This window comes from Cygnus atratus, chromosome 11 (assembly GCF_013377495.2).
Source record: "Cygnus atratus isolate AKBS03 ecotype Queensland, Australia chromosome 11, CAtr_DNAZoo_HiC_assembly, whole genome shotgun sequence".
Classification (NCBI taxonomy): domain Eukaryota; kingdom Metazoa; phylum Chordata; class Aves; order Anseriformes; family Anatidae; genus Cygnus; species Cygnus atratus.
In genome coordinates, this window is record NC_066372.1 from 1801543 (window position 1) to 1826634 (window position 25092).

The 25092-nt window shown below is 36.2% G+C and overlaps 1 protein-coding gene across 3 annotated transcripts; it reads right to left on the reverse strand.

Annotated features, from left to right (window-relative positions):
- Positions 1-1767: 1767 nt before the first annotated feature.
- AP4E1 (adaptor related protein complex 4 subunit epsilon 1) lies at positions 1768-25081 on the reverse strand. Of its 3 annotated transcripts, none has more exons than XM_035554038.2 (21): positions 24915-25081; positions 24516-24587; positions 23568-23691; positions 21299-21372; positions 19866-19987; positions 19161-19320; positions 18464-18630; positions 17775-17848; positions 14999-15121; positions 14804-14913; positions 14373-14512; positions 13143-13255; positions 12886-13004; positions 11498-11800; positions 10662-10776; positions 9421-9556; positions 8029-8284; positions 6692-7267; positions 5114-5298; positions 4229-4386; positions 1768-3786 (listed from the first exon to the last, which is right to left on the reverse strand). In XM_035554038.2, the coding sequence occupies exons 1-21, from the start codon at positions 25056-25058 to the stop codon at positions 3626-3628; spliced, it is 3432 nt and encodes a 1143-aa protein (XP_035409931.1). In that variant the 5' UTR covers positions 25059-25081; the 3' UTR covers positions 1768-3625. The 3 variants fall into 3 exon arrangements, with proteins under 3 accessions (XP_035409931.1, XP_035409933.1, XP_035409932.1); XM_035554040.1 differs by lacking the exon at positions 24915-25081 and adding an exon at positions 22550-22803 and having other exon boundaries at positions 24516-24533; XM_035554039.1 differs by lacking the exon at positions 24915-25081 and adding an exon at positions 22515-22803 and having other exon boundaries at positions 24516-24533.
- Positions 25082-25092: the final 11 nt, after the last annotated feature.

Sequence of the window (25092 nt, forward strand, 5' to 3'; positions counted from 1 at the left end):
TAGCACAAATAGAACTGCAAACTACCTTAAAAGGCAAGTTTAAGGCGACCTTAGTAAGTGGTACTTCAAGTACCACTGCTGGTAAAAACATTGCTCTCAGGTTAATTTTATTAATCATACCATGGCAGGACACAATATTCTCTGCTTCATCACTGTCAACTTTATTACAGAGAAAAACATGAAAACTCAAGAAACTCTCAAGAGTAACCACTTCTGGCATCCTAATGAAATTCTACACATACCACAGAGCAGTACATTGCACTGAACATGTAAACTCATTTGAGTTAGAAAGACATTCTCATAGGAAGGCATATAAAGTACTGATCCTGAAAAGAACCAAAAGGTAAAACACCATTACCTCTTACCACAGCAACAGGATTGCAGAAGCAAGTCTTAACTGGATGACTTCAGCAGATCTATTTTTACCTGCTATGATACAAGCAACACCACAAAAAGACAATACAGATTCTTACCACACAGAAAAGATAACACAGCTTTTTATGCTGGAGAAAAAAAAATTAATAGTACAAGATAACCATCTTCCCAATATTTAGAATCATCAGTCGGTGTCATTTCTGAGCTACTCACAAGTACAGAAGAACCTCTAGACAGTCCCATGCATTATGTAAGTTTATCCTCTTAGCTCCTTACATGATGAGAAGGGGTTTGGAATACCCAACAGAAAGTACTATGGAAGTGGGAGATTAGATACACGTTTAAGGAAAAACACTGCATCATACTGCCCTGCTGCACTTCCACCAATTTTCAGACCAAAATGTTTCATTAAAAATATTTGAAAATACTTTGGGAAAAGGAAGAAATCGATAAAAACAGGTAAAATACTGATCCCATATGAGAATTTATCTGTTGACTCCAAAACGGTCTGAACTCCAAGATGCCCATGGCACACAGCAGTAAAACAGTGGAGTCTCCTGCTACCTAGGGTTTTTATGCAAAACACCGTTCAACTGCCATTTCAGAAAGGTCAGTAGGCTCTGAACAGCTTCTAGATCCTTCTTGAAAGAGATATCCTTCATGCTAACAGGATTATGTGCTCTGTTCTTTCTAGTCTACTTCTACACATTTTATTTCATTTTCCCAGAAAATGTGTTAATCCTTCAAGACCTAATAAGCCACAAAGAAAAGAAACCAACACACACATTTCCTCTTAAAGTCTAAACAAACTCCCTGCCTATTTCACATCTCCCAACCCAAGAAATTCTAGACAAGTAGATTGCAACACTATTTTACCAAGACATGCACAGGGGATGAAGGTCAAGGCCAAAGCCCACTACTTAGTAAAATTGCAAACAAGATTCCACATGGCATTTTTGCCAGGAACTACTCTCAGACATTGTCTGAACCTATACATTCAGGTGTTAATACAGCTGCTAATTTAGGTGCTTGCTCCCTTACCAGTTTGCCCCTTCAGCCTTCCCTATAATAGATAAGTTACTCACTCTAGAAATCTCACTCTAGAAATCTCAGTCCTGTGTAGGAAAAACATTTGATTTTTCTCAAGTCTGAGGAATATAACTGTAAGGCAAAGTATGCAGAAAAAGGCATAGAAGGACAGATTGCAAGCTTTGAAACCTTAGCCAGGAACTTCAAAAAATGTTTAATGACTATCAAGCTTTTTTGTGTGTGTGGTTTTTGTTTGTTTTATTAAACTGAATTTTATTAAGCTACAAGAAATGTAAAGATGGTAATAGATTAAGAAAATTATGTGCTGGGCACTCTAGAAATAAAGACTAGCACAGGTACAAATCCTGCAAAACCCTTTATGTGATGTAAGCACAACATTTAGAACTGAATATTTACAGCTTAACGTACAGTATTCATACAGTGAAAAAGGTCATAGGATTTACATGAGTTACAGAAGGTTGTTTTTTTTTTCACTTTTTAAACAGTAGGACATTGAACAACTCCGTGCTGAAATGGTTTAAACGCATAAGGCCAGAAATAGATGCTTCCATTACAGTTCATATAATTACAAAAGTCTAATTGCATAACACAGGTCTGATTTACCAGCAGAGAAACAGTTTGCTGGAAGTTATTCTACTATAAATCAGTTTTCATTTATATAAACTGTCTCAAAGTAACAAGTAAACATTAAAGTATGCAGAACATTAAGTATATTTACAGGTTCAGTGCACTTCAGATTTCTCAACAAGGAGGTACTGAAACAGCAATAAAAAGTAGCTTTGATTATAATACTACAAGTGGCTTGACTTAAACAAAAAAGAAACCATCAGCGCACATTAACATTCTTATGGTGATTTCATGAACGTTTACCAAAACACTAGCAAACAATACTTTATTTTCCTTTACCACCAGTGCTTATTGGGTGAGAATCAATAAAACTGAAAGATAACAAAAGAATTTCCTTGTTAGCATTCAATTTCATGTTAGTATACATGAAGGAGACAATTCTATTGTAGAATCCACTTACACCACGTCTGTACTGTCTGCACAACCTTTCATGTTTTAAAATAAAAACATAAGCAATTATAAATATTTTAAAGTACTAAAGATCTCATTTAACGTCTAAATAAAGATTGCTGGATTTTCAAGACTGAAATTATTTCAGGAAGAAAAGGAGACAATCCAAACATTTATCATGATTGCTGGACTGATTTAGATCTCGTATGCCTTACTGCAGCTAGTAGACACACACACACACCACATCTGTCATTCTCAGTCATACTCAAGCTATTAATAATTAGAAAATAAAAATGAGAGTTCCCTCCACATAAATTTTCATGGACGGAGATACAAGCCAGATTAAATACACATGATTAAGACTGACAGGCAGTGAACATACCCACAAGCCAACTACCCCACCTCACTGCTCTCAGACTTGATCTACACAATACATCTCTGGACATACTCAAGATTCAGTGACTGCTGCAGAGCCCTGGAGAAACAGAGTGTGACTGAAACATGACGCAGGAAGAACTGCAGACAGGAAGTCACCTGAAGAGCCTCAGATCATACCCGAGGTGCTTCCATACAATTTCACATGCCTGCCTCCTACCAAGACCCTACTTAGATGTCAACACTTAAATGGGAAGCAAAGGTCATGAGGTGTTACTCAAATCTTATTTTTAAAGCATGATTTTGTTGCTATGTAAGTTACTTGCATCTTGTTAGGTGTCTTGTTGCCAGCAATGTTTAAAAACAATTTTAGACAAGTTCTCAAAACAATCAGGTGATCCTGGGAAGTGTTCAAGTCTGAGAACATAATAGATTTATTTTCTTTAAAGTTATATTTAAGTAGTTGCTATGAGAAATTAGAGTTGACATCTACAAAAGCTGCGTAATGAAAATAAATATTTTCAGTCATTTACAGTAAAATTAAGAAATGTACATTACACTCAAACAGGTAACAATACTTTAATGGATTACTCCTTAGTCACTGTACAGTCCTGAGCATGTTTTTGCAGGCATATGTTAGGTCATCATTCTTCCCCCACAAGTCCATATGACATATGCCATTTGGAAGAAAGTTTAATACTTCTGAAAAGCAGTATCTTAATTTAGCTTTGGTAATTATCAGTGCAACTATAGAAATCTTTCATTTGCTTTTCACAAACCAATTAAGTTAAGGCAGGCACTGTTGTTATTAGGATTCTTCCATCACCTTTTGACACTGATAGAGCAGACCATCTGGAAGAGCTGAACAAGGCGATCTGAACCACAAAGCCAGCATCCCTGAGTATGTACGACAGTGCAGCAGACAGGGCACGGATGGAAGCAGCTGGCATGCCAATATTCCCTCATTACCTTAAAACAACAGAGGTCACAGAAAAAAATGAAAGAACAATTAGATATAGCTATAGTATAATTCACAAAAACTATTTTTCTCGCAAACTTCTGTTCTCTTCTACTCTCATCCCTGTTCTTCATCACCAAAAATGTATGCCTCCTGCATGTAATTCCAGATTCATTTGTCGAATTGTTTCATTCCCACATTTTTGTCCTATCCAAAACTCTTCAGTGGAATAGTTTGCTCCCTTGTAAAATCTGTTGTTTGCTGTACACTTGTACTTTGCTATCAACCTTGACAAAGGTCTGAGTAAGGCCAATGAAGTCCTTAGGAGAGCATCCCTGCATTTACCATACACTCAGATGTTCACTGCCTTGAACTCTAAGGTACCTGCTTCCATATATTCATTTTCCTAGGAAAAATGGTTGTAAGCAACCTTACAGGTGTATTTTCACTCACCTATAATATCTACTATGTGGAGTTTCAGCTTCTGTTGCAGCATACTCAGAGCTGCTGAGAGGGAATCTTGAGAAGGCAACATTTTTATATTCTGTTTCACATCATTGGAAAGGGACAACCACAGCTTCCCGAAGTCTTCTGTAGTCATTTCCATTGGCCTAAAGTTCAGCACAAATCATAGTAAAATAAAAAATTCTTCAGAATAAATTTGGTCTCCTAAAAATAAATTCCATATCCAAAAGCAACTGAACAGAGCAAGCAACAAACAAATGCAGATTAGTTTAAGGAAACCGCTGCTCTTCCCAGCTTATTGTTAAAAAGTTTCTATTTTTTTTTAATTTAGAAATATAGAACAATTTATTCCTTGCTTTATATAAGTAAAAGACCAAAGTGAATGACCTTGAGATACCTGCCCAATGAAAAAGTTCATCTAGCAAATAGCCTACTGAAAATAAGACTTCTCCCCCCCATGCAAGAGTTGTCTACTTCCTCACGTAATGTATGGGACTCTGCAACTGAAATAAGTGATTTGAGTAGACACATTTATATTTTGCGGTATTTTAAAACAGCATGCCCTTCTTACCTTCCTGTTCATTTAGTTCTCAAAACCACATTCCATGTTTCAAGACTATTCCAACCTGCAGCTACAGTCAGCATTCCTTCTGGGTTTGTACTTCTTCCTGGACCACCACCACCCCCCTTTTTCTTTCTTTAAAGTATGAAAATAACAAATTACTATTATTATTAGCAGTAATTTCTGTTGGATTAAAATTAGTTGCTCAAGATGAAGCCTTGTATTTTCATAGTCAATACCCAAACCATCCTGCACTTGTCTAATACTTATTTGAATAGACACATTTTTTTTAAAAACTGCAGCTTATTTACCTGATGAAATCCAACAATGATAAAGTTACTGAAAATTCAAGGCAAGATTCCATCTCTGACTGGTAACTAATGGAGCCAGGAAGAATTCCCTGTGTACAGATTTTGTCCATCCAAACACATTTCTGGCAATGTTCCACACTCTGAGCTTCAATTACAGAGAACTGGTGGGCAGGACTCTCCAAAATCTGCATTTTCAAAAGGAACGTAGAATATTTCAGTACTGCTTGTCAAGTTGTGGAAAGGGCTAAGGTACAGCTATAAAACTGTGTAAGTGCTTTTTATTTCAATTGATTTTTCTTGGACTGCGGTGGCCAGCAAACAGAGCTACCGTTCCTCAGTTCTCATCAAGGATAATCATTAGCATCTACAAAAGCAATATGAGAATAAAAACTGAGGAAATTGATCTCTTCTTGCTATTTATTTGCCCCCCCCTTTTTTTTTTCTGAGTGATTGCTCTGAGAGGCAGAACCTGAATTCTGCAGTTCAGTCCCAAACTAAACTAATATAGAAGAGCAAGAAGCATTGCAACATACCCAAAGCAGCTTCAATTATGAAATAAAAGCAGAATGTTGAGAAATCATCCCCAATAACGAGGATAACTTCAAGGCTGCTCAACAGTCCTTGGCCTCTCCAAACAAACTAGCAACACAGACCACAACCATAGATACGTAGGATATTAAACAAATTACTAGGAAAAAAAACAAACACTAGATGTTCGTTTCCTATCAGTGCTATGGCAGACTTGATGTAAGCTAGAAATCAGAAGGAAAAAGGCTTCCTAACTGAGGAACTGCTAATTGGTTAACTCGATTATAAACTGAACATTTGACTTAATTCTTGTCCTGTTATCACTTGCTGAGTGTCTACAAAAGGTTTTTATAATTCTGTCCTTCTTCCAGTAAAATTCATGGAGTCATGCCAATATGTGTTTCTTAAACAGCTATTAAAAAGTTTCGTTTAAGGCAATCACATGCTTTTACCAGCTGTATTTAAATCCCAGATGTAGCTGATCTCAAAAATAAACTGACTCCTCTCCAACATCAACCACATGCGTAAGAACAAGAATAAAATATAACCAAGGTCTTTGAAAAGAAAACCAAAACTTCACAATTTTATGATGCAGTTTCTTCCTTCACATGTCTGCCTACCAGATAAATACAAATAATGACCACACGAGCCCAATAGCCACAGCAATAAAGTTAGTGATTTTTCTGGCAACTCAGGTCATACCATTCTGAGTGTTCCTGGTTAGACTTGCATTCAGTTTCAAACTGAAGGAAGAAACTGAATTCAGAACTGAAGAATCATACACATTTGTTATAGAGAAGCAAACAGTAGGAAATGAAATCAAAGTGAATAAGAAAACTGAGATGCTAAATCAAACGACATTTTAAGTTTAGTACTGAGACTTCTTTCATTACCCTTTAGGAGGTAAGTAATAGCCATAACACAGGTTTTAAGGCCATGTTTAGGGAAAAAGGCACATCTATTATATTAAACTAAATATGACACACTGAAATGCAAACAAAAGCAAAAAATTCCAAGTAAATTTGAAATAATGGAAACTAAGTTTCTTACCTGAAAGTGTTCTGCTTTTTCAAACACTAAGTTCACAGCATTAAGCGCAGAACCCTTTTTATTTGAAGCAAACACAGCGAGCAACAAAGAGTCGTCTTTCCACACCTTACATAAATACAGAGCTAAGGCATCACTCTGACAAAGTTCCACTACTTCGGAGTGAGGGAGCTCTTCTAGTTCTTTTGGTAAGGAAGGGACCGACAATGTTTTGTTGGCACTTTCACACAAAGCACTTGGAGAAGGCTGAAAAATTTCAATATTAGTATCAGCAAACAAAGACAACGGTGACAGCCTACTATCTGAAAGTCTGTCATCCAGCCCAGGCTTTTTAAGGGACTGAGGTGTTTCAAATGCTAAGTTATCTTCCACGGTATCTGAAGAACAGAGGGAAGGTTTTCTTAATCTTGTGTGTTTATTTCCCTCACAGTCTTCCTTGTTAACAGGCACTGTATCAAGTAAGGGACCAAAAGTTGAAGCATCACCGTTTTGGATGTCTGATGCCTCCTCACTGTTTTGGGTTTCATTTATCTTTGATTTTCTTTTGAACTTCTGAGTAGCCACATCCATTTTCCCCATCTGAAAAAGAAAAAAAATGGAGATGGAGGGAGCTTCCAGCAATACGCTGTGTAACTTAACAATGAAACAGAAGCAGCAAAGGCAAATAATGACCAACATATCAGTCCAGATGACAAATACAAACAGATTGCAAACATGTTAATGGATCTAGTAACAGCTTTTGTTAAATTTCTTAAGGGGTGTTGGATTAGCCTATAATGCAAGAATGATGCTAGGTTCTCCACAACAAATTGACAGTTCTTATTAAAAGCAGCTACAGGTAAACATTTTCTGGTTAAAACAATAAATAAATGCCAAAACGTGAGTGAAATAATTTGGTATTGCTAGTCTTATAAAGATTACTTAATGGTGAATTCTTCAATCTTTGACATTATTATCATACATAAATAAATAAGGCGTTGAAATAGGATGCCAATCTAGCTTTACAGCCAAATGACTGCCAGCAGCTCTGCACAATTGGGGTCAAAGAACAGTTGTTGGTGAAAATTGAAAACAAAACCTGAAGGTAAACAGAAGGAAGTTCTAGTCACTGAATGAGATCTACTTCAGAGGTTGTTTGGTCAAGTAGTATCCGACCAGTTTCACGTTCATAACAAGTTATCAGATTACAAAGCTCATTTCATACAGTTTTTCAATGACATGGATCATTCACCTAGCTTTCCAAAATGCTGATTTGATCTCTATTTGCATAAAAGTATTTTTAATTGTAAATAATGTTAAATACGAACTTCAGGCTGGTAAGTCACAGAAGAATCACTTACCAGGCTGACACCAGCATTTGATCCCAGCCCAACAAACAATGTCGATGCTAACTGCTGCTTTTCTTTTTCTTCCTCAGAGAGGCTGGAAACTTGATCAGACTGAGATGCAGGAGGATCAATCACCCGTTCTGCTAGTAAGTTGCCACAAGAAGCAGCCTGTGGCTCATCTGGTTTCCCAGCTTTGCTTTCTTTCTTTGGAAGATAGCCTTCTTTGCCCCACAACTTCCTTATTCCCTCAAGTTTCAGAGTATTTGTCCTAAAAAAAAAAAAAAAGCAAACGAAACAGGACTCAGGACTGTGTGAACATCATTTTCATAAAAGCATGCCAGCACTCTGCTCTAAACACCATCTGCAGGCTTGATATTCTGATATACACAGGGAGTAGTGGAACACAAATGCTTTTCTATCTGCATAAAGTTCTACGTTAGTAATGTCATTCATCACTTAAAGCATCCTGCAAATGCAAATACAAACTACGCTATAAAGTAAGCATAGATACCTTCAGACAGTAGTAGACTGCATTTGTCAAATTAGAGTTTCAGATTACTTTTATAACATGCTCGAATAACATTTTCGGAGTGAATACAAGCAACACAGTATCTGTATTTCTCTCCAGGAGAAAAACTATGGGAATCTCTAAGTATATCTTTAAATAGTTCCACTGCTGATTCTTTAAAAACAACGTAAGTTAGTGTTAATATAAGAGGCTGAAAGTTATGAGACTTAGAAAGTATTTCTTGTAAGATGTGTTCAAGTTCTTGTACAACCTAAACTCCAATAGAGGTAAATTCAGACACAGGCTAAGTGCTGCAACTCTTTCACCTAAAAGCCTCACTCATTTTTTTTTTTTTTTTTTACACAAGGTGATTGAAAAACTCAAGAAAGGTTCCACAGTTTTCTGTATGCCCATCTACCACGGTATAAATGATGTAACTATTTTTTATGGAACTACAAAGATAGAATTTATTTGTACTGTTCTAAAACTTAAGAGTATCTTACACGGCAAATCTTAGCCTTATTTTGATCTAAGCAGGTTTCCTTAAAAGGCACATTACTTTAAGCCCATAAAAAGCAAACGTGGCCTATAAAAAACTGAAAGAATCCAGAAAAAACACTTAATTTAATCATCAGTTAATCCTGTCTCAATTTTACTGCATTATCATTTAAGCTGTTGCTCATGAAGAACATGAAAAAACAGTTTAACTGTGTTAGCCTATTTTCTAGTTATTTCAGGGAAGATGCTATCCTACATTTCTTCTTACATGATAGAAGTTCCCAAGTTAAATTGTATTCTATAGTTCCATTTAATGAAGCAAAGAGGCAGCAAAGGCATATGATAATGACAAGGACATAAGTTTAAATGTACTTCATTTAAAATGAAAAGTAACTCACTCTTTATGCCCAGTCTCAGCACTGTTACCCGACGCATCAGACCCAAAAGATAAACCAGTGGGGGACTGTCTACCAGTGATGCCAGATGAGGACACACTTGAAGCAAATGATAATCCATAAGGTTCAAAATTCAGAGCTGCAAGACAGACAATATTTTAGAGTTATAGTAAGGCACGAAAAGGTAAGAAAAATTATTTTTTTTTTCTGAAAATTGATATGCTGTACATGTCTCAAGCTTCCCAGTCAGGATCCCATCCTCATTAAAAACAGATGTGTCCACTCTGAAGTAACTTCCATTTAGACACGAAAGGATGTATCTAAAAACACGCATTGATTTGGTAGCACTTAATTTTAAATTTTACCATTTTAATTACTACAATTATACAGAACAAGCGACTTTATGGAGTATCACTAAAACAACTGCCAATCCTTTCTATTTGTAGAGTGAAATACTGCACCAGATCTAAATAAATAAGCTTTTCTACTTGTTCATGCACCTACGTAACACATCTTTGAGTCCACAGCAGCATGTCCATATATCACCATCTGTTTTGCAAACATTCTTGACACCTTGGGTGATAACTTGCTTTCAATAAGACTGGAAAATCAGGATGCAAGACCACCCATCTTACCCATGCTTTACCAATCAAAATGTAGTCTGAATACCTTCTAAAAATTGTTTTGGACTATAACAATGACTGTTTATGTTAAGTTATGTAAGAAGCAGAGCACAGACTCTTTACTACAGCCCTGAAACTACTAATGGGTGCACAGTCCCTTTCTCTCATCTCCACTCGGCCCTACACTTTCTTCTTCCCAAATAAAGAAACAAGGCAGAACTGCTGCGCATCTGGGATGAGAGAGGTCTGCTGACAAAGGAGGAGACAATACTAAGTACTAAGGAAGTGTCCCGTTCCATAAAAAAGCAAGAAGGAATGGATATGAGGGGCTTTGTGATAATCAGCAGCTGTATTCAGGTTCAAACGCTACCAACCTGTAAAAATTGGTTAACTATAAAGAACATCAAAATAAACTTAGCAAAGTCACCTTCCAGAATATTTATGAGCATTCTTCCTAACCTCTATCTTACCTCCAAGATTTCTAAACCAGTGGAAGATGCTAATCAACACTTGTGATTACTGAGAAAAAACAGCAATCCAATCTAATTCTTACAATGCTTTCACTGCAAAAAGTAAGAACATTGAAAACACTGGACTGTAAAATGGAAGTTCTGCAGTCACCTTTTTCCTGAGAAAGCTTCTCCTCTTGTCTCTGGTGATGAGGCTTATATGGCGCTGCACCATGGCTAAGTCCCTCAACCACAAACCCATCCAGAAAAGATAAGGAAGCATCTACCTACGCAGAATTAAGAAAAATGAGAAAGCGATGAATATATTTCCTATACACAAGCCTGACGTTACCAGAAGAAAACTGTCTTATCAGCAAGATTAGGATCTTCTGTCTTACTTCCCATAACTACTAGTAAAGCTGCTGTATTCCTCAGGCCTATGAAAATGTTTTATGTACAGAAATTATTAAGCAACTCTGTTGAAAAAGATTTGTAACTTAAATTAGCTCTTCCAATATTGACTTTTTGTCTAAAAAAGAAAAAAGCACAGAGGGGAGTTTTCTCAAAATGGTTGACCCACCATTATATGAAAATATTGAAGTCAAAAAAAAAAAGAGACTTACTCTAAAACACCAGCAATATCAATACTATTTTCCATCATTCCAGTGCAAATATTACTAGTTTCTAAATGGGAAGCAAAGCCTTTTAATTAGAAAGCTGTACCATATCACTATAACAGGTCTACCTATTAAAAAAATCAATGTATGCAGTTGTAATTTTGTTAAAGCTACTTCAGCTTACTGAATACCATGTTCTGTACTGAATGACAGAGCCAAAGATTCATCACATCTGAAAAAGTATATTTCTCAAAACCCACTTTAAGGGGACTAAACACTGACACTAGTCAGAACTGTCAAATAATTCATTTTGAAAACACCTTCTGCCAAATACTTAACCCCCTAGAACTACAAATTAGTTCAGGAACAACACACACTGCAGCTATCTTACCGCCACATCATTGCAACTAGCATCAAACGGAAGCAAGTTTTTCATCAATACTTTGTCTTCACACAGATGCTTCAATTCAAAGGCATGTTGTCTCATGCAAGTATCTAGAGAGCTGCTGAATTCTTTGATTAGTTTGTCAATTGTTTTAGAGCAGGAGGTGCGTGATGCTATCTTGGTGACTGCAGCCATAATCCATGCTTTAGTGTCAGAGGTAACAAAAGTCTTCTTCAGCAAGCTGTGTAGCCTTGTCAAAATAATTTCTGGATCAACATCTGTAGCAAGGCTGGAATATTCTCCCAAAACCTATGCACAATGAACAGAGAAAATACACGCTTAAGACACAGCAGTGCATTGAGTTTTTAAGTTAGTATGTAGGAACAAATAGTAACACAAAATCCACCTCACATTCGAAAAAGTATCACAAATACTGAAATAACTAGTATCTCAGAACTTCCTATTCAAATAAAATGAAAGCAAGAGATCCCGTGTAAGGGGATACCTCTCTACCAGATTTGGACTCCTAGCATTTATTTATTTTTTAACATCTTTTTCACTTTAAAGCTGCCTACATTAAGTACCTGACACATAACAGTACAGCAGTCAGTACCACCATGCTGGCTCCAACTGCTCCAATTTGCTACTGGTTTAATCACTGGTATAGGAAGGTCGTAACTGCTTTCAGTAGCATCAGAAAAGCAATCTGAACATCCAACTGCATATCACGAAGGCATTCCAGTCCTACCGCAGAAAAACAGCTCTATCAAGCCTACACAATTGACTAAACTGTCTCCAAACTGCTTGAATGACACAAGGTCTTAAACATGTTCTAAATGATTTCTCTATCATGGCAAATGCTTGAGATGATCTTTGTGTTTATCTCTGTAGTTTCAAACTCTGAGTTTCTTGAAGATCAAATAACTGTTCAAAAAGAAAGCTAAACAGTGATTAGGCCCTTACAAAAAACGGTTTGTTCATACTGCAGCCTCTTCCTTGGACGGTAGCTGAATATTAAACAAGTGCCAAAGAATACTATCACAGGACTCAGACAGTTAACTACAAGGCTAAAACTGCTTTTCACAACCACATCTGGCCTAACTCTGATAAAGACAGAAAGGCTCTCAGCATGCAGGCAGATTAGGATGGCTGCTAAGCCATTCCAATAGTAAACTGCCTTGAAAGGGAGCACATCAGCTTTTTGATAAACTAGGACAAGCTAAATAGTTCTCATGCACCAGAAGAGGTCATTATATTTCAGTGTATTATCTCAACTTCAAGTAAAAATACAATAAGCATTACTAAAACAGTTAAGAACATTTATTAAAAACATCACCACCTTTGTCAGTTTGTTCGCATCTGTGTACTCAATTTTCACCATGTGTCTACCTTACCCAAATCATTACTTGTAGGAATTTCTGTGGATAGAGTGTATTTTCCTCTTCAAGTAATGTTAAATAAGACCGTACTGCATACGTCCGTAGCTGTTCATCTTCTTTTCTATCATCAAATCCTAGAGAGGAAAACAATGCATATTTTGCTTGAAATGCAAATGCCACCTGCATCAACTACTATGTCAAAGTGTATTTTAAGAGAGCAAGCCAGACAATTAAGTAACAGATATAATTCTTCAGAGCACTCGGTGAGTTACCTTCAGCCAAAAGCCTCAGAAAGTTGTTTGGGATGTCAGGATGCAAAGCATCACCTCCAACTGAAAACACTGCATTCATTGTTTGGATGAACCACCCATTGTCAGGGGCATACCTGTCCAGATGTTAAGGAATGAAGTGCTGAGGCATAACTTTTTTTTTTCCTTTTTAGTTTGGTAATAAATACATCTTAAGTTGTGAATGAATAAATAAACAACAGAGTGAAAAAGAATGGTTTAAGCAGACTTCACACAGTAGGGAGACATTCACACAAGGACTTAGTTCTGAAAACCTGCTCTATTTTATTTCAAGCTCACATTTGTCCCATGCTAGCTTTCTAGAACCTTTTTTTTTTTTTTTTTTTTTGAGTTTATCAAGTATTATTTGATCAATGATAGATGGGCTCTTCTCTTCAGCAGCATTTTGCTGTTGTTTTGCTGAAGAAAAATAAACATTTAGAAGTACTCCATAGAAAGCAATGTTGCTTTTTATATATTTAAAAATTGAACAGCCTTTGCTAACTCTGGAGGTTAAGAAACATTATTTTTGCCTAACCTCAAACAAATCCTGAAAATGCACACCACTGAATGGAAATTTTCAACAGTACAGAAAAATGAGTACAGCTTGTTTGTTTGCTGGCTGTTTTGTTTTTGTACTACTGTCTGTGCCATACAAATGGAACGGTAAGGTACTTCCCCACTATAAACAACTTAATACCCAAATATCAGACAAGAATACACACAGAGAATCAAGCAATGGCAAGTCTCACAGCAATACCCACCATATACCAAATGCCTAACCATCATTTATCTTTCATGCATAGTTGATCAATCTTTATTTCCATGAAAATGTTATCTTCAAATCTATAAACCAATGAAGAGTTATCTAGCAGGGAGATCATTCTCACAATTACAGAACAGCACTCAATATAGCAATGAGGCATGTCTCTATACAGTAGCACAGGACTTCCAAGTTTTAAATTACAAATACAACGTTTAAATACTAAACCCCAAAGCCAAAATGAAGAATTTTGAGTGCTATTACTCCCAGAGAAATACAACACTCTAGTCATTTTTATACAAATTTTCTTTTGCTTATTTTTTTGCATTTGAAAGAGTGGAAACCACAGATATAACAACTTGATTAAAAAGATCATGAAAGATGCTTTGAAAGGTACAAATGTAATGATTGGCTGAGCTCCGACTCAAGGCTTCTAAAAAATAAAAGGATATTTCTCAGCAAGTTCTGCTACTTTGCCAGCTAAGGTGATGATAGCGTATTCTTCCTTGCTTTCTCTTAAGTAGTCAAGCATCTTCTGAACTATGACAGTAACATTCTGTCCATTTGTAATTCTATAAAGAATCTCTAAAGTCTGAAAGAGAAAGCAAAAGATAGATTTCATTGATTCTGATTACTCAAAACAGTAATCAGGCAAAACAAAAACACCTTAGCACAATGCCAAATTGAGCAACTGTCTTTACTTGGCAAGTTTTAAATGAAGCATGCTTCTTACCTGCACAGTTTGTCTCAAGTACTGATAGAGCGAGCAGTTATAAACAATATCAATGTGACACAATATGCTTCTTACACTATTCGTTTTAGAAAACTTACCACCCATCTTATACAGTAACTTCATTGGTTGTTTTTTGAAAAATTCACTGACCTCCTTTTTAATAATAGGATCTGGGTGGTCCAGACATTCAATTATTGTCATCTGGTGCTGAAGTGCCAGATTAGGATCCTGCTGAATAACACAGGTCAGAGCCTTTAAACCTAGAATATAAGGAATTGAAAATTATATACAAGAATATGCACCATTATGGCAAAACTGAAAACTTGTTAATGAAATCATCCTTACCTAAGTATTTCAAATTAATTTTGGGTGACAAAACAAATTTTCCAATACACCTGGCAGCCTTTTCGAGTAGTTCAGATTTGGGGTGAATTGTATAAATTGTTTGGACACATTCAAACAAGATGGCTAGGGAAAAAGAAGCAAATAATATGTATTAAATAATTCTATTATGTAAAACTTAACAAGCAAACAGACATACACGCTAGTATGATAAAATTACAAGACTGAATGCAGTCCACTTAATATTTTAAAGCAGTCTTGTACCTTACTCAAGTGTCTACTTCCAAAGAGCTGAGTAACCCATAATTTCAGCTTTTAAGCAGATACTTTGTACACAAATACATTTCTTTTTTGCAAACAAATGATATTCTCACTGTACATACTCTGTTCAACTTAGAAATACACAGCTAACACTACAGTACAGATTTAATTACATATCCTAACAGCAGACATATTCCTTTTCTCATAATCCACTAACATAAAAGAGCAAATCATGGTTATTCTGGTTTTGGTGGCTGAAATATTGCCACACACATGCAGTGAAGCAAGAAGAGTTTGGCACACAATTTGTCATTACTCAAAAAAAAGAATGAACTGAGAACAAAGTAGAATATAAAATGGCATGGGGACCAGTTCAGGTGTATGTTGAATCAAAATTTTTTGCATAAAAGCAACACGCACCTCAACTTTTACTGGGTGTCTGAAGCCCACAGAAGAGATTAAATTCTTACAGAATCAAAAAAGAAAACAAAACTAATACAACATTTTAGTTACAGTGTACAAAAGCATTTGAATAATTTAAGTGATTACATATTTCCATCACTTTGCATTTGGATCTGCTTTAGCTCATTGACTCTAACAAGGAACTGCAGTGCTGAACTAAACTGCAGAGTACCTGCTTATGTAATAACAGGATGAAAGACCATCTCCTTTTATATATATATTTTAATATATTATAAAATATTTTAATTTAATACCTAAATATTACTATAATGATTGTTATATCTATTAATATTTCTTCAATCTTGTATTATAAGATAATGAAATTATTTAATATTGTTAAATTAATATTATTTGTGCTATGTATATGTATACACACATATACATATGCACAGACACTGATTAATTTGATTAGTCTTTGCCACTCCATGTACAACTTTGTCTTTAAAAGTTCTTCCAACCTTGAAGTCTCCTATAGTAGCTCAAGTGAGCAGACTGTGACAGTCTTTAGATTACGGATTTGAGGCAAAATATTTTTCAATAATTCATGATTTCTTAGTTACAGCAGTAAACCTAAATCATCACAAGAAGAGAAATGCTGTTCCTGAGTTTAAAAACTTTGCATAGCTGAGAAAAAGGTAGAAGTGAACTGAACGATGCACAAAAAAAATAACTAATCCAAGTTAACTGCCTACAACAAGCAAGAAACATACAATAACTAAGGACTTTGTGTAAAAAAGAATAATCAGTTATAATCTTCTTTGATCTGGTATCACTGAGTAATATTTTATAAAGTGTTGATTGCACATGAACAAGAGTTAAATATCTAAATTCTGTCACTGAATAAATCATGATAAAGTGCTCACTTTGGCACCTTAAGCACTTAGCACAAGTCTACAGTTTAACTTACTAACTCCAAGTGCAAACTGTCTGTATTATAAGGAAACATTCTTCCCAGTATCTCGTATGTTCTTGTCTCATCGAAGCAATAAACTGAATATACAGAACATATGACAGGTACTTTCTCACATATTATTTACTACATGACAATACTTTCCTCCCTACCCTCCTTTTTGGTGGAGCTTACATAATGTTCAGAAAATAGGTACAAAGCAGGCATTACACTAGATCTAGAGCTCTGGTCCACATTCCCCTTTTAAAGTCAGTTATAAAACATCTCAATTTCCTCTCCATCCCATCAGCATAGGTACTTTGGCATCACCTATGGAGCTTTCCTTTAACAATAAAATAACGGGATGGAGTTTTTTTGGTCCTTAATATACTGTGAAGCAGCTCTCAGGTGTAGGGCTCTAGAACATCGGATCTGGGTGCTTAGATGCACTAAGGTCTTGCAGAAGGGAAGGCAAAGAAAAATCCAAATAAATTACTCTGCTTCTTATTAGAAAACCTTAACAATGCAATTATTCCTTTTGATTTTGTTCTAGCAAAAAATACAGCTTTCCCTACAGAAAGGATAACGAAATGAACATAGTTTTAAGAAATTCTAAACTGTGTGCCAAAAACATCTTTTCACAGGCACTGCTATCACTGAATAAAAACATTTCCAGAATTAACTGTTGCTAGAGAAAAAGCCATACACAGCTGTAAAGAGCTGATGCTGTCACTTGCACACATACTGCCTTTCTTAGAGCAGAGAAAATATCAATGGTTGAAGATCTAAGTATTTCTAATAAACAGGACTGTGTCACTAGGATTTTTCTTTCACTATTTATTTCAACTTGGACAATGTTGAGAGCTTTCATGAAGAAGCTAATTTCCTGTATTTAAGGGCAAGGGCAACGCAAACATAAGATAAAGGCTTTTCAGTCAAGATGAATTCCCTCTAAATAAGTATGTTTTACTTCAGTAATAAGAAACTTTGCTGTTCAGAAATATATCACTTGTTCTACAATTTACTAGTCAAACACCTAAGAATACATTTGTTGTACATTAAGAACAATTAGATTTTTCAGAAGCGCTGCATATGTATTTAGTGCAATCAAGTACTCATTTTCAACCTTTCCAAATACTGGTAATTATATAAAAGACCCTCACCCACCATATGTAATATTATGATTTATTTCTGCTCTTCTTAAAGATTCATCCAGAACATCATACATCAATTCGCTTGTCCTGTTTAACAAGAAATATTTAAAATTCTTATTTGCAGCATGTGGTCTTAATTTCCAAACAGCCCAAACACCAATATTAAAATCTGCAATGCAAATTATTTGTATCCACAGATTCAGTTTAAGATGTTAGAACTCTATAAGCTATCTCTAAATGACATACAACGTTTGCAGCTTTCAAAAGAAACTTTTACCATACAACAAGAAAAACGCTTCCGTTTTACCATATCACAAGAAAAACAAAAGTGTTTGGGTAAAAAAAAAAAAAAAAACACAGGAAAAAAGATCACAGATAACTAGGCAATCCCGAAATTATACCATTTTTTAAATTATCTTTACTGTGGAACTTTACCCAGTTGTCTCATAACCTAGTAACATAATTTTCAGAAAATATATTTCAATAATATTCCTTAATTAATTGCATAGCCAATCCAGAAGCTGAGAAACTAATTTCTCTATTTAAAAAGTATCTTCTCAGTGGTTAATAATGAATTAATGCATAAAAAGTACAACTCTGAAATCCTTTTACAAAAAGACAGAAAGGTTGTCTATGAGATAGTGTTCGTAACTATATTCTTTGTGCATTCAGAGTATTAATTACAGAGAAAGACCTGGTTACCTTGGATCATCTTTTCCTAACAGCCCTAATATTCTTAAAAGCTGAATCTGTAACCATGGCGCTGGCACACTGTGATAGTTGAAGTCAATAGGAAGCTTGCCTCCCACTACCTGCTTCAGGATCATTACAAAACTCTCCGTCAAGTCCTTATATCCAGATGAGTTTTCCTACATAAGAAAGAAATACAATGCAAATACTTTAATATAGCAACTCAAAGTACAATATATAAATTGAATACAATCAAAGCGGCCAATATTTTATTTCTTTAAATCAAACTTCTACTCTCATCCCTGAACATCTACAAGCTCCTCATTTTAAAGCATTTGTTTCTTGCACTTTTGCAAAAAAAAAAAAAAAAAAAAAAAGAGTAAATTTAACTTCAAGGCAATGGAAAAAAAAATTACAGTCAAATTTCAGTGAATCCTTTAACATACTGCGGAAGTTAATCTTGGTCTCTAGCTAAGGATGCAAATGACACTGAGCATTTGGATTATGCAAGAAGTCAAGCTGTCAAACTAGACTGAGAGCTAGTGTGAACAAATACAACATATCCATGATCACGTAAGGTAACTTGTCTAACAAGTATATTTTTGTAGTAAGATTTTGCTAAAAAGCTTCTGTACAGTTTAGTGTGCTTCAAATAAAGAAACATATGAATAGCTGCTGGGTTCAGATGTGCTTCTAATTCTTTGCCTACCTTAATCATTTCAAGATAAATATGCAAAGAAGCAGCCATGACTCCAACATCCCTGTCACATAAGGCTTTCCGGAACTTATCATGAATATGCTGGACTTGGTTAGGAGCAATGAGATAGAATTTATATAAAGCTTGAACAGCCTTTCTTCGGATAATTTCCCTGAAGAGAAATGAGATTTACACAAAACAAAATCAAGATGTTGTGTCCTTTAAGTACTTTACTTAGCAAAACAACTTGCACTTCTTATTTCTACAGTAAACTTACTCATAGTATGTTATCCGCTAGGTATGAGATTATATAAATAATCAAATTAAGGTTATGCATATCTGCAAATATACTTTAACCAATAAGGTTATAGAAAGAACTTTATAAAAAGAACAAACAAGCAATGACAGGATCCCAGTCTGATTCTCCACTTACTCTACAAACACCTACATATATTTGTTAAAAGGACTCCAGCAGACAAGGTAAATTACATTTACCTATCAAAAGTGGTTATTAAAAGAAATAATACCTCTTCAGTGCTCAGTCAAGGGTGCAAATAAATGAGACAAGAATAAAAGAGAAACTAAGAGGAACAATTTCTGAAAGTAATGACAAGAAAGATCAAATCAGAGAAAAAACATCAGTTTACTAAAACCACCTACAAGCTTAAGCCATTCAACCTTACAAGGCCACTTGCAGTTGTGTAAATGAATACGTACTTCGAATGTTGGAGCTTGTCTTCTATTAAGGGAAGAACAGCTGGAATCATCTCCCGTGGAAAGATCTGGCTGACAACAGTTAATGCCATGCACACCTCTACAAGATTAGTGCTCTGTAAGTCCTATTACAAACATTGAAATAAGACAGTCATTCTTCATTTAGACTTCAATTTTGTACAGACATAGCCCAAACTTTTTGCAAGAAGGCTGGATCCAGCTCACCTACAGCAAGCATCCTGCTGCCAGCCATGATATTGTCTACTTGAAGTGTTATCTCTCACTGAGCTAACCAGGCTCTTTCCTACTTTTATACAGTAACAAGCAACTTCTCACACTCACGTTATAGAACTACATTCTTACTCTAAATTTATGTGAGATCAACAGAGAGCTACAATCAGCATTTGCTTACTGAAAGAGTTTGATGATCATAAAACTAAACTGAGTCCCCAGTTGGAGAAGCACATGAGTCACTTTACACTGAAGTTAACAGTATTCTCTCTAGTGCCTTCGATCTAGCCCAAACAATTTATAAAGAAAAGATGAGCAAGCTCAGTCATAGTACCAATTACATATTTTTACACTAAATTAAGACATTATCTATGCCCTAAAAAGAGAATGCAAATTACACATGACATTCTACAAATGAGGAAGAATTTAAAAATTCCCTATCTGTCCCAAATACAATTAAAAATAGTAGATGCAGCTCATTGTAACCTTACATCAAAGGAAGCAAGGATGGATTCATGAAATAGGATTAGAATTATTTTTCAAAACAAATTAAACATGTTTAAGATTTCCAGCTCACATCAGTATTTACTCCAGCCATTTGCCACGGTGAGGTTTTAGTGCTCGTTTTGGTTTAGCTCTTTGAGGACTCTTATTTCTCACTTCTTTCCATACCCCTACCAGTTTCAAAACAGATTTTTAAAGATTATAAAAAGTTTCCATCACAACAGCAAAACAAGTACCATTTTCAGTCTATAAGTTTCCGTGACTTCTACCTACTGTAACATCAAAGTAATCGCTACATATAAGGGATGTAAGTTACAATTGTTCCATGTACTAACACAGAAGATGACACCCATGAAATATTACTAGGTAATGGATTTTCAGTGTCACTCCAAAGCATATTTTCAGTTTCTCTCTATCAAAATTATCAAAATAACTTAAAGAAGCCAATGGATACTTTATGTCAACTAAAAGCAATTCATTCCAATATGTATGCATGGCTCCTTCTGGAGTTTAAAACTATAAGCAAAGTTTGATGGTATTTCTCCTGGGTAAAATTTAAGAAAATATGGATTCAATAAAAGGAATGCCAAGATTAAACAAAAAAGAGATATAACTAGTGAGTACACAGCTGAGATGCGTGGCTTAAAATGGAAGAATTGGTCCAAGGTTAGTTAACCTCCAAACCTTCAAAAGCACTGTACCTTCACAACTGTGTTGACAAGTAGAAGCAGCAGTTCATGATTTTCATGGAGAAATAAAGAAACAGCCAAATAACCTATAAAAGAAAGCAGCCTCCATTACTACTTACAATCGATAAGCAACTTCAAGATAGAAAACCTAAGCATGTCTGTAATACAAGAGTTAACTCAAAAAAAAAAAAAGTAGTTAAAAAGCCACTGATGGATGGCAGTAACTCATGTTTTAAGTACCAAGACTTCCTTTTCTTTCCAAGCAAACCTACTGTATTTAAGTTGCAGTAAAGCTCAATAAATAATGGCTAAGAAACCACTTGCTGTGAGAAATAAGATACTGTTAGGAGCTAGAGAGCAGTAAAGAACATCATGAGAAATCACTTTCTGCATAGTGAATGTCTCCTCTGCTGACAAAAGTATATTCCTAATCAAATGCACTTCCTTATATTTGTTTCTCTTTCTTCAAAAGATAAAGTTCAAATATAATTCTGCACTCCAAGTTGAACATAACATTATTTCACCACCCTATGCCAAAGTCTCCCTGGTTATTTATAAACAAAGAAGAAACAATTCCAAAATCCCAGAAGAGAAGCCTACCAGAAACCTTTTTCTTCAGAGAAAGAAAATCCTCTTCCTTTCAAACTAAGGGAGTTAAAGCAGGGACTAGGAGAGTGTGTCACCACTCAGACATATACTGTAATTATTTGTATTAGACGTGAATCTTAGTCAGGAAAGGCCTGGCTCTTTTAAGACGTAGAGATCAAAATGAACAACTTAAATTTTAGCGTCTGGACTATCAGACAATTGAACCTATCTGCTTGTGGAACTACACTTCATCAGTTTAGCAAACCTATAAAAATGTAGTTCACTTTCATTCATCGAGGCTAATACTGGGTAAGAGAATAACTTAATAATATCTTAATTGAATCAACTGACAACGGTTCCTTAAAGACCTTGGTATATGGCACCAAGAACAGACAAGGTCAACCTTATGTATCACACATAGCTGCAAAGCAAAATAAACAAACAAACCACATACACTCTTGATAACATCCTTTTGTCAGATCAAAGCTTAAGGGCTCTTCGTGTCTGGGGAACTTTAAGTCCCTTCATTTAAAAAAAAAAGTTGCTTCACCAAAACCTACTTAAAAGGAACCCTAGCATGGAAAGGTCTCAAACCGATTAAACTGATTAATAACAAGACACACTGGTTCTTGACACTTACAGAGGTCATATAAAGTTTTCTTCAAAACAGCTTACCACCTGCCCTCCCAGGTTTGGTGAAGATTGAAAATCTTAGTCACTACCAGAGCATCTGTGCACTGGCTTTCATTATTCGGGGAAAAAACAACTTTAAATCATCACTTGTAACGCATTTTCTCAGAAACTCCAATACTTGAGTGGATGATCCAGACGAAATTCAAACAAAGGATATCAAACAAGCATATCCCGCAAGACACTGCCTTCCTTCTGTGTATGCAGACATAGTATTGCTTGGAGTTAAACCATTTTCTCTGCAAACAAGAAGAAACGTCTTCACTAGGCAGTTGAACCAGCAACTGCAAGAAATTCTCCAGACGAGACAGGCTCACAGCTACTTCAAACAAAATCTAGTCGAAAATGTTTTATAGCCACGCAGGCAGGCAAGGAAATCAGCTCCATGAAAATTCAAAGAAATCTGAAATAGCCTTTCATACTTCCTCAAGAACTTCTAGACCTATGCTCTAAGGATCTCGCCATTTGACTCATTTCTTACAACTGTTTCTAAACTAAAGAATATTACAATCACCAAAACAGATAAAAATATTTCATTTATTGCTGTTAGCAAAGTGGCCTTAAGCTCATTACAAAAATTCTAAAGAAATATCTGCAAGTTAAATGCTGGGAAACCAGTACTGTGCTTGCGGTAATTGTCTGACATCAACAGTTTGTTCTAACTTTGTACTCTAATGCTCAAAACAAAGTCTGATCCTGACAGAAACTCGTATTCAGCTTGGATTTAGTTTTTAGCTGTGTTTCTTGGAAATTACTTGTTTATTAGTGCTGCATTTCAAAACACTGAAAGAACAACCAATGACTTAAAATATTTTCCCTTACCTTCCGTTCTAAAAGTTCACAAACTAGGGATTTAGTTATTTCAGAAAAAGGAAAGACTACAAAATGAAACCATGAAAGTAGAAGAACACTTTGAATAAGCTGTATTTTTACATGAGTTATAAGTTCTAAGAAACTTTAAGAACACTGAAAATACCACAGGGCTACAACCACATACACGTACCAACTCTTTTCTCCAAAAGATTTCCTTGCTGTGCAAGCTTGATTGCATGGATATATCCAAAGGAAGATTCATATCCCAGCATTTCACAATAGATGAGTCTCACCATACATTCTTTCATCAGTCGCTGAAATACCAAAAATAAATTATTGAAGGTTTCCAGTCAGCCTTGTTTCACGTTCTTCTTCACTGCTCTAATGGAGTGGAGGAGTTTGATGGCAATATATGCAGGTTCACAGACGTTTCCTATATATACATACACAAAACCAGGGTGTTTCTAATTTTTTTGTTGTTGTTATGAACATTCTTTTGTGAATCAATAATGATTTTTGACCACAACAGCAGAACTCTCCATATAGGTCCCTCAAAGTTGTTATCTAATTTTGATTACCATGCATATAATCAACACCAAATTATAACTTAAAAAATATTATGAAGTTATCTGAAGTGTTAGATATCACACTGTTAATGCAATCTTTAACCAGTCACTACACTGGCCTAGGATGGATTACCACTATATATGAGGTAAGACTATTTTTCCCTTCAAACCTGCACTAATTAACCCAAACCAGACATATACATCAAATTCTAGAACTCAGACGTGCGCAACAGCACATATGACAAAGAAGAGCTTCTTACATTGCAGAAGCTACTTATAAGAACAATGTCAGACTGCAGAGAACATTGATAGAAATACTTCATCACACGACTTTTTTCCTACATTATTTGAGAGCACATCTGAATGTGATATTGTCCCAATTTGTTAATAAAGAACAGAATGACAGTACCCTCACTATCTTAACCAGGCTCCAAATACACTGACATCTGTACTTTTTAATGGTGATGATTATGTGTCTATGCTGTAGATAATGTGTTCACTAGGCAAAAAGAGAGGGGTGCACTGTTTCCTTCACTTTGTGTCTGCTGCTCCTGCAGACTAACAGGACTTACAAGTGTAGTGGTGGGGGCAGAAACCATTGCTTTCAAACTGGCTATCTCCTGCTGGATTAGCTTTTCTTCTTCCTAGAAAAAGAAATTAATCCTACTTTAAACCTTGCATAATTTTGGAGGCGAGACGTGAAGTAAATAACGGTTATTCGTTTACGAGGATCTCACAGGCTGCTCAGCACCAGCGCACCCTCACCACCGAGGGCAGAGCCACGCTCCCTGCTGCAGGCACGGAGCACCGCTGCTGACACCCACCCATGTTCCACGTCCCGCCCCGCAGCCCCCCACGATGTGGGGGCACATCCACCGCCGGTCTCGGAGCCCACCCAGCCGCGGCCCCGGGGACCCGGAGCCTCTGTGGGGCGAGAGGGAAGGAGGAGGGAGGAAGGCCCCGGCGCGTACATGCTTGGAGGTGAGCGCCGTGATGCTCCTGATGAGGCTGCCGAGCCGCGAGGTAGCCGGCAGGCGGCCGGGGCCGGCGGCGGGGTGCTGCGGGCCCAGCAGGGCGGGCAGCGCGCTCAGCGTGCGCTCCACCACGTCGCTCATGGCGCCGCCCGCCGCGCCGCCCGGAAGTCAGGGG